This window comes from Microtus ochrogaster, chromosome 18 (genome assembly GCF_000317375.1).
Source record: "Microtus ochrogaster isolate Prairie Vole_2 chromosome 18, MicOch1.0, whole genome shotgun sequence".
Lineage (NCBI taxonomy): Eukaryota > Metazoa > Chordata > Mammalia > Rodentia > Cricetidae > Microtus > Microtus ochrogaster.
Window position 1 is genome coordinate 44,153,247 of NC_022020.1, and position 16,149 is coordinate 44,169,395.

The 16,149-nt window shown below is 39.3% G+C and overlaps 1 protein-coding gene across 2 annotated transcripts in view; it reads left to right on the top strand.

Annotated features, from left to right (window-relative positions):
• Slc12a2 (solute carrier family 12 member 2) overlaps positions 1 to 16,149 on the top strand; it is a 69,675-nt gene that overhangs the window by 6,978 nt on the left and 46,548 nt on the right. For both annotated transcript variants that reach the window (XM_005356129.3, XM_005356128.3), the window contains exons 2-5: positions 12,953 to 13,072; positions 14,018 to 14,093; positions 14,698 to 14,793; positions 15,917 to 16,056. In XM_005356129.3, coding sequence (XP_005356186.1) covers positions 12,953 to 13,072; positions 14,018 to 14,093; positions 14,698 to 14,793; positions 15,917 to 16,056 — 432 coding nt within the window. The remainder of the gene's footprint in view (positions 1 to 12,952; positions 13,073 to 14,017; positions 14,094 to 14,697; positions 14,794 to 15,916; positions 16,057 to 16,149) is intronic.

Genomic DNA, 16,149 nt, shown 5'->3' on the forward strand with positions numbered 1-16,149 from the left:
CCCCCCCCATCAGAGTATTGATTTCTCCTATAGGAAGAAATAAAAAGTGGAGTACCAAAACTGATCTGGACAACTTTAGCATGTGCGATTGGGAGCATAATTATCAGTTGTGGGGTGGTAGGTACACAGTCAGCATCATCTTCAGTATCCTCATCCATCATTGCCTTTTGTAACTGCAGTTAGAACCCTAGGAAAGAGTTTCAGTGGAGCAGAGCTACCACTGTGGTGAAACATTTGGTATTGTTCATCAGAAGCCATTAACCTTAAGTGTCCTAGGCTCACAGATTAGGCTATAGACTAGCTGGCCACAGAGCCCCTGCTCTGGGATTACAAACCTGGGCTCTCACACCTGGCTGTTTACTAAGCCCTACTTCACCCCACCTGACCTTTTCCTCTTTTAAAAATAACACCTTTGCAGTTGTTCTTAGACCTGGGGTTAGAATCATGTTGTTAGCAAGTCATTGGATGCAGCCTGTTTTGCCTTTCTCATTAGTAAAGGAAGCATCAGTGTTTTATCAAAGAGCTTTTTTTTCCTTTTAATTCCTAAGAAATCTTTTACACATTTACTACAAATAAATGATCTCATAGAAACTGAAAATGGTTTACTAACCATTTTGATTAAACTATAGAGCAAGACTTCATACTTGCTTTTCTGTCTGACGCTAGAATATTTACCGGGGTCTTTCTCTGTATCACATCTGTCTGGCTATCTCTCTGACCTGCTGTAAGATGTTTGAGCTGCTGGAAGGGTCGGCATCATCACTTCAGCGTGTTGACATCCTGAATATAAGGAAGAGGATACTTGATGGTGCAGTTGTTAATTAGTCCTTCACTAGAATCAGAGCATTTGTCTCATTAATTTTCATACAGAGATTAGGTACCAGTGCAGATCTGTTCACTGGATGTATCGGGGCTGGCAGTTCCTGCCACTTAACAAGGCTTTAAGGAAAACGCTGTATACAGCCTCTTAACACTGGGCTGGTTCTACGCCCTGTAAATAATTATTTCAGGATATAGCTTGGTGCCTTGAAAGTCACCCTGGAAGAAAAAGAATAGGTCACAGCTTGGGTGGTATCTGAATAGTTTCCAGATATGAGTAAAGTGGCCCCTGATAAACATTTGCATGTGGGAAGTCAGATTTCAGTTTTGCTGGGGCCCTGACCTGCTATATCCATGTTACTGGCTACTATAGTCTATCTTTCAGTTTCTGTATTTATTCTTAAAGTAGAAGTAGCAACTGCTACTTGGGTAAAATGAAAGATAAATTTGGGAATCTAAAATGAGGCAGGAAAAAGATCTGTGCATTACTCGTCGCACTTGATGCATTATCTGTGTAATTTATGTTCATGCCTATGCTGTGGGACTAGAACCAGAGAGATGCAAGTTGAGTTTCTTGGGTCTTATGTTTCATATCTTTGCTTGCAGTGACTTTTCATCATTTTTTCATGTGTTTGGGAAGTCCACAATACCAGTTGATTTAGGTCCTTGCTGAGTGACATGGGTTATCCACCAAATCCTAACTGAACATCAACAAGCAGCACTGTTCTAAGTGTGGGGGATACATCAGTAAGCAAAATAAAGTCCCAGGACTTTGTAGTTGTAGGAGACAGTTGGCAAATAAGGCAGATGTACCACAGTGAAGAAACTAAAACAGGGAGAGAAATTGGTGGCCTAGTTGCCATTTTAGAGTAGTTGAGGCAAGGTCTTAATAAAAGACACGAGCCAAGAGGAAAGGGATTCCCCCATGCAAATACCAGGAAGGCTGCTCTAGACTCAGCAAGGACAGGTGCCTGACTGAGGAGGGACTGTGACCAGGGAGGCCAAGGCTGAGAAGAGAAGACCGTGACAAAAGTTAGAGGCTGGTGCTGAGCCTCACAGTTGGTAATAAAGACTTGTTTTGTTCTCAGTAACATGGAGGAGACATTGAGAGGGCTTTGAGCTCAGATTTGGTGGGATTTGACTTAAAACTTAAAAATGTGAATGATTGACATGTGGAGAATATACTATAGGGTTTAAGGATGGGAGCCAGGACAACAGAAGCTGAATAGGATTTTTACAGAGGTGAGCTGGTTGGTAGAGCAGAGGTTCAGATACAAGGGTTCTTAAAGGGAAGATTGTAGGGAGTTTGCTGAAGTTTGGATGAAATATGTATGGAAAGAGAAATGTTACGTTTTTTATTTTTATTTTTTTAGAATGCAATTACTATTTAAGGAGGTAGGCGAGAACTGGGAGGAGTAGGGTTAGGTAGATCCAGAGGGATATAATTCTCTAAGCCTGTTCTACAATGGGGCAAGTCCTAGAAAATTGCAGGTACTAATGAATTAGAACTTGAACAGCTTCACATTGTAGCTGTTTGTAAGACTGACCCCCTGTATAGAAGAGGTAGGTTTGAAATAGGATCTTACAAATACTAAGGTTCTGCCATGATGGGGCTAGTGGTGCTTGCTCTACTAGGTGTATTGAGTTTATTTAGCTAAAATACAGGCATCTTAAGAGAGAATACTTCTAGTGCCTTGTCATTGTCTTATAAATGATAAGCCCAACAATACATTGTTGTACTCCTTATTTTTAACATACTGCTTTATAAAAATTGAGGCCAAAATAACTCCATTCAGAAATACATTCTTCCATCTAATGTTTCTTTCCTTCCTTGAGAACTTCTTGTAATAGAGGGAGGCTGCCAACATACTGTTTTTATTTAGATGTCTTTCTTTCGCACTTGATAGTTTACAGCTATATCCTTGGTGGACAGGTTCTCCCTGAGCCTGTACTGTCCCAATGTGTCTGGCCTCCACTGCTGCTGGACAGAAGTCTGCCAACAGGAGAGGATGGGTAGTGTCTCTAGGACTGAAGGTTTGGTCTGCAGGTACTTTCCTTTGTGTGTGTCTTTTCTAGGTTTTTGAGTTTTTGCATCCATCAGTTAGTTATTCTACCTATTTCTCTCCTCTGTTATTTCCACCTGAAGTCCATTCAGTGAATTTATCATTTCACATGTTGTGCTTTTCTTTAAAATGTACCAAAGTCTAGAATTTCTAAAGTTTCCAATGAAGCTTTCACATCTCTGTTAGATGCTTTGCTAATGTGATTTACCCTTGACTTCTATAGTGATTTTGAAGTATTTGTGTCTTGAAAAGGACATTTGGTTCCTACCACAAACATTTGAATGGGAAACATTTTATTTGTTTGTACATCTATTAATTTGAGGAGGGGAAAATTAATGTGTAGATAATACATTGTGGTGACTGAAATTTTATTTTTAATATTCTGAATTTGATTTCCCTCTTCTTTGTTGAGACAGTATCTCACCATGTATTTCATACTGACCTGGGTGCTCTGTGCAGCTCAGGCTATGATTGCTGGTGTGTTATGCCTTGCTAGGCTCAGACATCATGGGGTAGCTACTGTCTCTGTTCTGTACCTGCCTCTGTCAACAGCTGTTGTTTGGCTCCTGGAAGTCTCCCCTACATTTGGGGGCCAGCTTAGTTATGGGGATTTACCCTTACTGTTATTCTTGTTTTTTCAGAAATTCAGATGATTTTCCCAGTTCCTTTGTTGATTTGTGACTCTGTTCTGTTATTTCAAACTGGTGTGGCTTCTCTCTTACCACAGTTTGAGAAGACTCAGTGAAAAGGCAGCAAATTCATACTTTGACTAGTGCAGTTACATAGATGTTTCCTCTCCAGTCTGTGCTACCACCCCTACTTTTTTTGGTTTCTTTTCCATGAGCAAACAGGTGGGCTATCAGTTTGCAGTTCTTGGCCATTGGTTAAATCTGGATCATTCTACTTAATACATCTTCAGAAAAAGGATATACCATTTCTGATTCAGAGTTCCTGAACTGAAAATGGGAAAGATGACAGAAGAGAAACAACCAGTGCTATCTGTCCACTCATGGGTTTCCAGTGCTGACTTGGTTCGGATGCTGCTTGTCATGTTTTTTCAGGTTCTTCCTAATTTTGGGGTCTTCTTCCCATAAACAACTAGAAATACAAGTTGGCAGGGCTACTTCTTGTTAACAGAAGGTAAATTTTTCCTGGGAATTTTATCTAAAATGTTTCAAGCTCTTAATCTGTTGACATTAGCACGTTGTGTGGGATTTGAAGTAATTCCTGTGTTGTTATTTGTGAAGCATTCTTTTGTAGCTCATACTTGAAGTTTGGTAAAGAACATGCAGAGCTAGTTCTAGTGCTGAATTCTTTGACTTGGATCAGCAGTTCTGACTTGGTTCATTGTGAAGTCACATGGTCACACTGACCACTTTTATCTGTGTGGCACTTGAGTTTTGAGCTTGCATTAATGCCTCTGGATATTAATAGAGCATTGTTAACCAAAGCAACTTGGATTTGTGTAAAACAATACTTTGTTTTGAAAGCGTAGTCTGTATGGGGAGCATTACACTGAATACACCAATCACCGACAGCACGGATAGGAAGTATTGGCAGCTTTGGGATGATATAATTAGCTAGTACTTGCTAAAAAATTAGAACAGTTATTAGAATAGCTTCTTGGACATCTAGATTTGTACATATACACAGTATTTTATATGCTACATATATGCATATATACAATATTCTAAGTAAGCTATTTTAATGTAACATTTTGGCTTAGACTTGAAAGCTGTGGTTAATGGTATGAGAAATTTTGGTGTTTTAAGGATTTTTATCAGTATTATAATCCAAAAATTATTTTTAGGATGTAAATAACTTTTTGATGAGCCTTTACATTTTTGATGTGTTAGTTTGAGTTTATTTAAAGCAATAATAGCCCAGTACTCAGAGAATGTGAGTTTAAGGCCAGGCTAAGCTTTCATGATGAAATCCTGGGGCATAACTTGAAAATACTAACAGCTTTTCTCTTTTGAAATTATTTTTAGCTGGTGTGAGAGTTTTTATGTTGTATAAAACCATCACAGTTTTTCATTTTGTCTTTTATAACAATATGTGATGGGTATCCCTTTTCACAGGTGTTGGAACCAAACTTTTAGGAATTAATTCTATAGGTAATGAGTAGCAGGGCTAGGATTATTTGGGAGCTAACACTTTGACCCAGTATACTATTTTAAGGTATTATTTAGAGAAAAGACTTACCATAAAAACTTATTTTAGTTTACTGTATTTCAGTTAAAATGCTGTTCCATTTTCACACATTCTGGAGGAGTGGAGGTGAGTGTGTGCGTTATAAAATCTGAATGCTGTATTTAAAGAGGACTGCAGCATATGGTGCGTGCACTGATGGAGCTCAGAAACATTGAGCAGTGGGACCCACCCAGTCAGGGAGGCTAGACTCAGTCTATCTAGGATTTGGGTGGAGAAAGTGCTAGGTCCCCTTAAGATAAATTACAGGCAGAGGGAGTTCGAGCTGGAAGTCCTTTAGGAGAAAATAGTTTACAACTGATTTCCCACATTGGGAGTGATGGTGTGTGCCATCAGTCCCCACACTCCAGACACAAACACCTGCAAATCTCGGAGTTCAAGGCCAGACTGCTTTTCCTGGTGAGACCACTTCTCAATAAACAGAAAAACCTGTCAGCTGAAGGAAAATTGCATCAGTTAATATTTTGATGTGAACTTGCAATAATTTTCTAATTGGAAGCATAAGAATTGGCAGGGAAGGCGTTTCAAAGGAAATTAGTAAAATTAGAGCTGCCTTTGGTTAGAAAAATGTGAGAACTTTGTTTGCTTATAAATGTTGTGTGTGTATGTGTCATTTCATGTTCATTTCTGCATATCTCATTGGGCAGTAAACTCTGAAGACATTGAAAAAAATTCAAAGTCATAGTTTTATAGACTTGACTAGAGAAAGTCTCAAAGTTAGAATTTCTCTTTGTTCCTCAAAATAAAGTGTGCTCAACAGAAAAAAAGAGTGTGAGAATTTCCCTCTTGTTAGCAGTCTAATGTTTATTTTTAATTGTATCAGATATTATTTATTAAAAACTGAATTCAAAGAATTCAGTGTGAATACTTTTATTTTCCTAGCCTTCTTGGACACTTTGGGCTCAGACACCAGGCTTGTGAAGGTAAAGTCTGCAAGGGAATAAGAGCTGAGTATCACCAGGAATATTGACTAAAAGGAGATGGCAAGTTTGAATGGCTCATTACAACCCAGGGACTGAATGATTGGCCAGTTGGACTGACCTTCTCCACCTATCAAAACAGCCTCAGTAAATTTGAAAGTTAAGTTAGTGTGCACACCTGTTCTGTGTCACACATTTTCTATCTCTTCCTGGATGGAACACATCTGGACAGGTTCCTTCGAAGGTGATGTGATGCAGCTGGCTGTGGTCATTGTGTCTTTTAAAACTCATAAGAAACTTGTGTCTTGCCGTGTTAGGAATAGGAGGATCTGGTGTTTGCCACAGGAAACTTGAGTTACTTTGGGTGGGAGTCTCTGCCAGGGTCTGCTCCCCAGACTTTGAAGAGCCAGATTATTCCTCGGCATTGTGGCACACTAGTGGAGAAAGCACCTGATTGTCACTGTAGGCTTTGGAGGGTGGCGGCGGTAGTGGAAGGCCTCAGAAGCAGATGGGACTGTGCATAGCTGGGAGGGCAGCACAGTTCATTACTCCATTTCCATTTAAAGCTTAACTCAGGGAAGGATCATTCTGTTTTATTTATGTGTATTCCTCTTTACTGTTAATTTTTTTTTGTCTGTTTTTGGTGATTGGCTGAAGTGTTTAGGCATTTAGATTGTGTGACCCCAGAGTAATTTGAAAAGGGATAACTTGAATAAGGGTATGATTTTGACTTCTAAAATGCCCTTTTCCCCTCAGATATAGCTACTATTCTGTATTCATCCCATCCTCTGAGTATTCTGTTCTCCATCTTTGTTTCTGTTCAGTTTTTTTGCTGTCTCTTTAGGTCACTATAAGGTTTGATTTACAATATAAAAGGTACACCAATTAAATTGTGATAGAATCGATTTCATAGGTAGAGTATGAGAAAGGCTTTCAGTGTAGCAATTCCTTGTTGTCTTTTATTAGGGTCGGTGGTATTGAATAGATCTTGTCAGGAGAATGTACTGTATGTTTTCCAGTTCATATGATTTTGACTTACTGAAAAACTAAAAACCTTCTATATCCAATATTCTTTCTTTCCAAAATTTCATCTTTAATGAATAGCCATCCTAGTATATTTGCTAAATAAGTGCCTTCTATTTCCTTCCTGCTCACTATGTAAAGTAATACAGTAGTTGATGGTTCATTTTTCATAGGTGATGCTAAAAGGAAAACTTGTTCCTCTTAATATGTATCTCTTTGCCTAAAAGCAGACTTGTTCATTGTCCACAAAACTGACAAAAACTTAATCTGTGTATTCACCGGTGATCATTGTGAGAGGAGTGGAGAGCACTGGGGACCCTGCCTTTGTTTGATCTTCCCTTATCACAATGAATCAGAGCTTCTAAGCAGGAGTAGCCAGAGCGGATGACCACACCAGTGTGTGTAGTCCAGGAAAGCTTAGCCTCACTCACATAGGTCAGCTAGCTAAACTTTCTCCTTCTGAAGAGTAGCCAGAAATTGAAAAGGCAGGTCATCTAAGGACAACTTTCCCACTATCTGCTGACTAAAAAAAAATACCTGAAATGTCTTTCTATAGATTTGACTTAACAGCTATCACACTTGGACTGTGACGTTGACACTTAAATTATGGTGTATCAGTTCAATAGCCAAAAACCACATCTCACTTGCTTTATATATGTCTGTCATATTATCTAGAGAGCCTAAAACCTTCCAGAATATGATATTGATGGGGAGAAATTATTATCTCCATCTATCCGAGGAAACCAGTTCTCAGAGAGGGAATATAACATAAAAAGTAAAGTGTGGGCATTGAAAAAAGGTATGTAGCCTTTGACAGGGCTAAACATTTCCTGGAGGCTGCATTCAATATGAAAAGGTCCTCAGTGATGGTAGGAGACACCTTTTTCATTTGTCTCTATTTTTTTTTTTTTTTGGTTTTTCGAGACAGGGTTTCCCTGTGGCTTTGGAGCCTGTCCTGGAACTAGCTCTGTAGACCAGGCTGGTCTCGAACTCACAGAGATCCGCCTGCCTCTGCCTCCCGAGTGCTGGGATTAAAGGCGTGCACCACCACCGCCCAGCTCATTTGTCTCTATTGAAAAAATAAATTACACCTTTAAAGATGGTTCACAAGTCCCTAGCATGGTGACTGATGTTAACACCTAGCATGGTGTTAATATCTGTGTACTAATGAGTCAAAGGATATGGTTGTTATTTATGCCCAGAAAACTGCTTTTGTGCGTGCAAAACTATAAAGGGAGAAGAACATCAGAGTTACTTAGGACTCTTGTTGCACATTGGCACCACTAAGGTACTGGCTCATTTCCCTACTTAAAAGGTATTGATGTTCAGCTGGCTTTAAATTACTCTAGAGACAGCCTTGTGGTAGCTTCCCAAGCCCTAAAGAGACTATGACACAGCTTTGCCCCACTGTTCTTCTAAAACACCCCTTCCCAAGTTACAAAAGTATACAGTTTATTATGTTTGCCTAAAATCACCGAGGAAAGATACTTTTTATAAAAAAAATAAAGTAAGTTTGTACTAAAAGTGAATATGTGTTAATAAACATTGCCTAAAATCTGTTTTTATAATAGTGTTTCCGCTGTACTAAGGGACTGCACTCCTCAGTGTTAATGCCTTCCTTGGTGCAGGGAGGAGACCTGTGACAAAAATAGTTTTTGTATGTAAATGTGGTTACACATGTCTGTAATCCTACACACGGGAGGCTTCAGTAGAGGGATGGTTGAGTTGGCGACCAGCCTGGACATTTGAACTTGAGGACCAGAGTTGCCATACCCCCAGTCATGGTGATGTGTCTGTAATACTGTGTTCCTTACTTAGGGGAGATGGGAGGCTTGTGAATCAGCTTGCTACTTCTGTGAAGTAACAAAGAGACCCTGTCTCAAGCAAGTCAGGGACCTGCATCCTGATACCAGTGTGTCCTCTGACTTTGTCCATGTTTGAGGGGGAGCTTTGAATCTACAAGACAAACAACACCCAGTCCACAGAAAATTCTTCCTTTTCCTACTTCCTGCAAAGAAACAATAACCATAGGAGCTAGAATTCTTCCATTTTTGTCTTTTCTGAATCTTTAGAAACACACCCTGCCCATATTTTCTCTCTGTGTGTGTCTCTTTGTTCCCATGCACTCACCCACTGGCTGTTTATCCCTGGCCCCTCTTCTAAGTTCCATTCATGAATTTTTAAGCTGCCTGATAGATTCTCTTGTCTCTTGGCCCCCTTATTCTACATTTTGTTTGTATGTTGTTGTTTTCATCATTTTCCCTTTAAACAGAATCTTGCTTTGTAGCCCAGGCTGAATTTAGATGAATAATCTTGTAGTCCCAGTACTAGGATTATAGGCATGCTGGCATACTCTCTTTAGTTGCACTAGTGGATCTGTTTGTTTTATAAGAAATCCTTCCAGTTACAGTAGGTGTAACATCCGTCTGCCTTCCATTATTTCCCATCTCCCTCTCTTCTGAGTTTATTTCTGTTGCGACTCCAAACTCAGAATCACAGTGCTACTTTTTCAGAGCTGTATTTCCTAGAATAATGCTAAATTAATTTATCTACCTACTAAAATGCCACTAAATAGTTTTTACTTTCCACCTACTGTTGTGGAAAAGATAGCAACTACTGAAAATTGTTATTTTTGTACCTTTGTCTTGGCCTATCTTACTTAGCTTCATATTTGAACTTTTATTTACTTGTGATGTTTTCATGTAAATTTTTGTCAAGGTGTATAGGGTGTCATTCCTGAGATTTTCTTGTTCTTGAAAGCTCATATATTAAACAAACAACTCAAAACTGAGTCTGGAGCTCAGTAGTAGAGCCCTGAGTTTGGATACCCAACATCACCAAAATAAACAAACTCTGGTTTCTTTTTATTTTGGGAAATTAATTTAGTTCCAATCCCAGTTTCATCACACTTCAGTCCATTTATTCAGCCACAAATAGCACAGTTATTTGATTAGCTTTGGATGTTTGTTTGGATGGTTGGTTGGGGTCTGTCTTGTAGCCTTGCTCGGCCTGGAGCTCAGGGTGCATGCCTCAGGTTCACAGCAGCTTGCTGTTGGACCAGCCCCATAACTGTGAGGGTGCAGGTGTGCACCACTGCACCGAGCTTTAGTTGTATATTGTAGTTTAGAGATTAATACTAAAACTTTTAAAAGGAGATTTGCTAGAGGGTCATTAGGAAGGTAACTTTGTTTTCTGTGAACACATCGCTAGTTTTCTAAAGTAATTTCATAAAAGCTAGAAAATACTTGTCTTTTGAACAGTATTTCACAGTGTTCACACTGTGGTAGAAACCAGCATAATTGTTAGACCTTCAACTTGCATGTGAGATTCTGATAAGCACCCACAACAAAAATTTTAGGATGCCTGCATACTTTTGCATTGCTCAAAAGACACCCACATTGCACTTTAGCCTTGGGAAAAGTAGCTGATTAGGGACATACATATTCAGTTTCTAAACAGAGATGGAAAGAGATTCCTTTTTGTGCATATTATAGGCTTTCTATTGCAGCATGAAAATTAAGGACTTTTTGCTTCAAGATTAATAAATTGATAGGCTTGTTTCTCCTTGTGACTTTATTTGAATAATTGAGCAGCTGGGGGGAATGGTGAAATCTGGATTAAGAGTTTCTATTTACTGTTTGGAGTCAGTTTTGCCCCTCTGCTGTATGGGAAACATTTAACAATGGGAGTAAAACCCAACTGGGATTGTGATGCACTGACATCTAGTCACATTGAAGAAAAACTAATTTCTCCGTATTTCTGTTAAGGTTAATGACTGCTAGTTGCCATGTTTACACTGGAGTGTACATAAAGAGAAGAACAGTAATAGGCTAGAGGCCAGGGAAGATTGGATAAGTATATAGATGTGGTTCTGTGGTTACACATAACTTTCCATCACTCATTTCTTTTCATTATTATATTCACAATTCACTTTAGTGTTGAAGCACTAAAATTAGTTTTAAAAGTTGGACTGTGTTCATAAAAAAATTTAGTGCCTAAAATATAGCTGTGTTTTGTTCCCTGGTGTTGAGAGTATGGATTAAAAACCATGGTGATGGCGTTGAAGGTCATATGTTAGACTTAGAGCATCTGTCTTCTAAGCCGTTTCCTTCTACCCTGAGTTGTACAGTTTGCCTTAAGTCTTGGAAGTACTAGTTTGGAGATGTCTGGCCCTGTGTGTCCCAGTAAAGACTGAACAGATAGTGAGAACCACTGAGACATAAAGTAGAGAATAAAAAACTAAGAGCTACAGAATTAGACACGAAGTTTACCTAAGAAAGAAAGACCAATAGCGAGAATGTACTGTGTGATTTCTGAAAAAGTCAATAGACCGGAGTGACTAAGAACATGTATAGTCAGTGTAGAGATGGGGCTCTGAACGAATCTTAAGAGTCTTGGGAATATTCTATATTGGTTGATGGGAAAGACTTTTAAGCCAGGCAGTGGTGGTGCATATATTTAATCCCAGTGCTCCGACAGAAGTAGATGGATCTCTGACTTCAAGGCCAGCCTGGTCTACAGAGCAAGTTCCAAGACAGCCAGGGCTACTTGGAAAAACCCTGTTGTGAAAAATAAGCAAATAAACAAAAAAGGAATTTTAAATTGTTAATGTTGATATTTCAGATATGGGAAAGAATATGGCAGCTAGATGATATAAATTTGTGCTAAGGAGCCAAGACCTTACTATCTGCCTGTTTGTCATCTTTGATGTAATCTTACTAAGATTACCTGGAACTGGGACAGGCTGGCCTTGAACTCACAGTCCTTCTGCCTTGGTCTCCTGAGTGTTGGGATTACAGGCTCATCCCACCACGTGCCTAGTAGTAGCTCTGAATTTTTTGTCCCGTCTGGATTAATCTGGCAGGTAGCAGTCACTGCAGACTTCAGATACCATCAAAGTATGAAAACATTTGTTATTGTTATTTTCATTATTAGTACAGACTGGGTCATGCTTTGTTGCCTATATTGGTGTCCAGATTTTGAACTCAGTCTCTGCTTTTTGAGTCCTTGGAATATAAGTTTGTACCACTAAGCCCATTTTAAAAATTGGAATCATTAAAATGGATTTATGTCATAGTGACACTTATTTTAGGTTTTCCTTTTACTTTATTGCTTTGATTGAGCAACCTATCTTTATTATATTGAAATACTTGAGTCAAGCTATTTAGGAAGAAAGGCTTATTTGGCTCCCAGTTGTGAATGATGAACGCCCAGACAGCATGTTATAGGCTTTGGTAAGGACTTTCCCTTTACTGTGTCACTTTATAGTGCAGTAGAAGGAGCATGTGCAGGTGAGAGCATCACATCACCCACATCCAGAAGACATGCTGGCAGGGTAGCTTCCCTGGTGATGTAGGGACCTTGAACTAGGCCTCTCTTTTTATGGTTCCACATCTCCAGTACCACTGTACTGGGGACCAGACTCCCCATTCTTGAACCTGTCTAAGAAATAAACTATGTAATTTATCACATTTCATTCTCTTTAGTTTTTGTCATCCTACGTGTAGTTAACCATGTTTAGTTATGTTTGTTTTTTTTAATTTTTTTTTTATTTTTTATCTGATAGTTTTTTTTAATTGAGAAAAGGAAAAAAAAAACAAGTTTCCGCCTTCTCCCAGCCTCCCATTTCCCTCCCCCTCCTCCCAACCTTCTCCCCCTCCCCCCACCCTTCTCCCCCTCCCCCCACCCCTCTCCCCCTCCCTCTCCAGTCCAAAGAGCAGTCAGGGTGCCCTGCCCTGTGGTAAGTCTTAGGTCCTCCCCCCTCCGTCCATATCTTGGAAGGTGAACATCCAAACTGGCTAGGCGCCCACAAAGCCAGAAAATTAAGTAGGATCAAAACCCCTTGCCATTGTCCTTGGCTTCTCATTCAAGATTATTTAATTCTTAATTTGCATTCATGTTTCTTTCTGTAACCAGGAACCTTTTGAGGATGGCTTTGCAAATGGAGAAGAAAGTACTCCAACCAGGGATGCTGTGGTTACGTACACTGCCGAAAGTAAAGGGGTTGTGAAGTTCGGCTGGATCAAGGGCGTATTAGTATGTATGCATAGACCCTGCTTATGATTCCAATCCTGTTGATTAGCAAACCTAGCTCATGTTCTCGAGAGAATTACTGGTTTTCTGCCTCACTATTTGTTTGTGGGTACTATGGAAGACCCAGTAATGCCTTGTGTATTCTTTCCTTTGTGATATTAATGTTCATTAGGGGAGAAATGTTTATTATTATACACATCATCTTGATAAAATTGGAAACTCACAAGTTTCTACTTTTGGTAGCCCTGGTTGGGCTACACCAGGTGACCTTGAACTCATTTTGCCTCTGCCTCCCAGGTGCTGAATCAGTTGTAACAATACATAAAGAGGAACATAGAATAAAAAATTAATATAAGGTCAAGTTGTGGGAGTATAATACTTAGTTTAAATTTTTGGGAATGGTGTGATCCATTGACATTTGTGTTGGTGTACACGCAATCCTTAACTCTGCCTTAACCATTCATGGCAGATGTTATCAAAGCATAGGCAAAACTTATATGATAAAGACAAATTGTAACTTTAAGATTTGAAGTCTTACCAGGTGTGGTGGCACAGGCCTTTAGTGCCTCCCAGCATTCAGGATGCAGAGGCAGGTGGATCTCTGAGTTCAAGGCCAGTCCACTCTCTATAGTGAGTTTCAGAACAGTCAGGGCTACACAGAAAAAAAAAAAAAAACAACCCTGTCTTCAAAAACAAACAAACAAAGAGTCAGTAGTCTTAAAAATAGTCTTCTGTTGTGTTTCTGACACTCTTGGTGAGCACATTTACTTATAAACATACTTAGATGGCTCTTACTTACATCAGCTAACATAAACCCTCAGTAAGCCCTTTTGACAAACTTAAGGTAAAGGAGTTAGATTTCAAAACACTTTCATCGTTTCAGTCACAATTATCTTTTGACATGTTTAATTTTTATTGCTGTGTCTTGTGCCCTTTTTTCTCTCCCAGGTACGTTGTATGTTGAACATTTGGGGTGTGATGCTCTTTATTAGATTGTCGTGGATTGTGGGTCAAGCTGGAATAGGTAAGGGAAGCTTCACACCTCTTGATCTACATTATATTAGCTGTGTGCCTTTCTGCAGTTGCTGACTGGGCTGTGTTGCCTTTATTATGTAGATTGCTACCATAATTGACTTTCACAGTTTTGACTTTATTTCTCAAAATTGAGATTAGAATTAGGTAATTTATGGCCCGTGTCTTAGTTACTTATCAATTTCTGTTGAGAAATGTCATGACCAAAGAAACTTACATAAGAAAGCATTTAATTGAGGATTGCTTACAGTTTGAGAGAGTGAGCGCATAACCATTATAGTTCAGAGCATGATGGCAGGCAGGCAGCATGCATGACACTGGAGCAGTTACTGAGAGCTTACTTGTGACCCACAAGCAGGAGGCAGAGAGAGTGAGTCTGGGCCTGCTGCAGCCCTCTCCCAGTACCGCACTTCCTCCGAAAGCCAAATACTTCACACATAGTCCACCAACTAGAAACCAAACATTCAAAAATGTGAACATACCAGGACTATTCTCTTTCAAAGCACCACAGTCCAAATCAGTGCTTAACTCTGCTAGTTCTAGGAAGTGGCAAGTTTAGGAATATAAGGTTCATGGTTTCTTTTTCCTCCTTAAAGGTCTCTCCGTCCTTGTAATAGTGATGGCCACTGTCGTGACGACTATCACAGGATTGTCTACTTCAGCAATAGCTACCAATGGGTTTGTAAGAGGAGGTGAGTTGCCCTTGCACAGGCCCAACCTGAAAGATACATTCATGCTTTTTAAGTCGCCTGTTCTGTATATCAAATCTGTGTTCTTGAGAGCTTGTACTTGCCCAGCCTTGCTTGAATTGTGTTGATTCTGCCCTTAGATAATACTGCTTCTCAGTCTCATCATTCAGACTTGACTTCTTCCATTGCACAGATCAGTCTCTTCCCATCTACAGCTGAATAAAGCTACCACAGGCACCAAGATGAACACCGTGTAAAGTTATTTAAGTTTACTGCCAAAATTAATATGAATTAGCCTATTCTATGGATTAGGTGAAGTGTATTTTATTTGTGCTTCAATCAGTCAGGTAATTTTGAGCACCTTGTGGCACATGCTGGGTTTGTAACAGTGTCAGGCAAGGTCCAGTTTTCTAAGGACTTAAGATCAAATAATAAAAGTAGTAGTTATTGTTTGTCACCTAGGGACTGGGAGTTGATATCATGGTTTTGACATACATTATCTTGATGAATGCAATATTGTTGTTTATTACTGTCATCATTTGTATGACTAATGAGACCAGATAGGAAACAATTTATGTGGATGCTTTATTAAGATTTAAACTTGATGGAGATTATGCAGCCTGGTCTCAAATGTCCAAAAATATTTTTTGAAATAATTGAAAGCTTCATTTTGTAACAGTAAAATCAAAACACTGAAATGGAAGAAACCTTAACATTTTCCACTATGTGACAAAAAAGCACTGTCTTAATAAAATCAGGCTATATCGATGGTCAAGTTTTTGTCTTTAAATCCAGTGTGTAACTGTGGATGACTAGTACTTACTACCAAGCAGGAAGCTCCATATTCTTTCCTGTGATAGGTGTATTCCTTCAAATTGTAACTTTCAGATCAATGAAATATCTGTAGAAGCTACAAAAGGCAGTTCTGAAGTTCCTGTTTTATTATTGGAACTGACTGTACTACAGTACTTCCTGTAGGCATGAGTAGCTCAGATACCTGTTTTCTGGAATATTTCTTCTGAAAATACCTTCATATACATGGCTAAATCTGTTTTGTGAGTTCCCTGGTATAATTAAAGGAATTGTTGCCTTTTAAAAACTCTAACTTTTTCATTCTTTTTCTTAGGAGGAGCATATTATTTAATCTCTAGAAGTCTAGGGCCAGAATTTGGTGGTGCAATTGGCTTGATCTTTGCCTTTGCCAATGCGGTGGCAGTTGCTATGTATGTTGTTGGATTTGCTGAAACTGTGGTGGAGCTGCTTAAGGTAATTTGGCCTAGTCATTCGCTTGCCAGATCTTCACTGACAGGATACACACACACACACACACACACACACACACACACACACACACACACA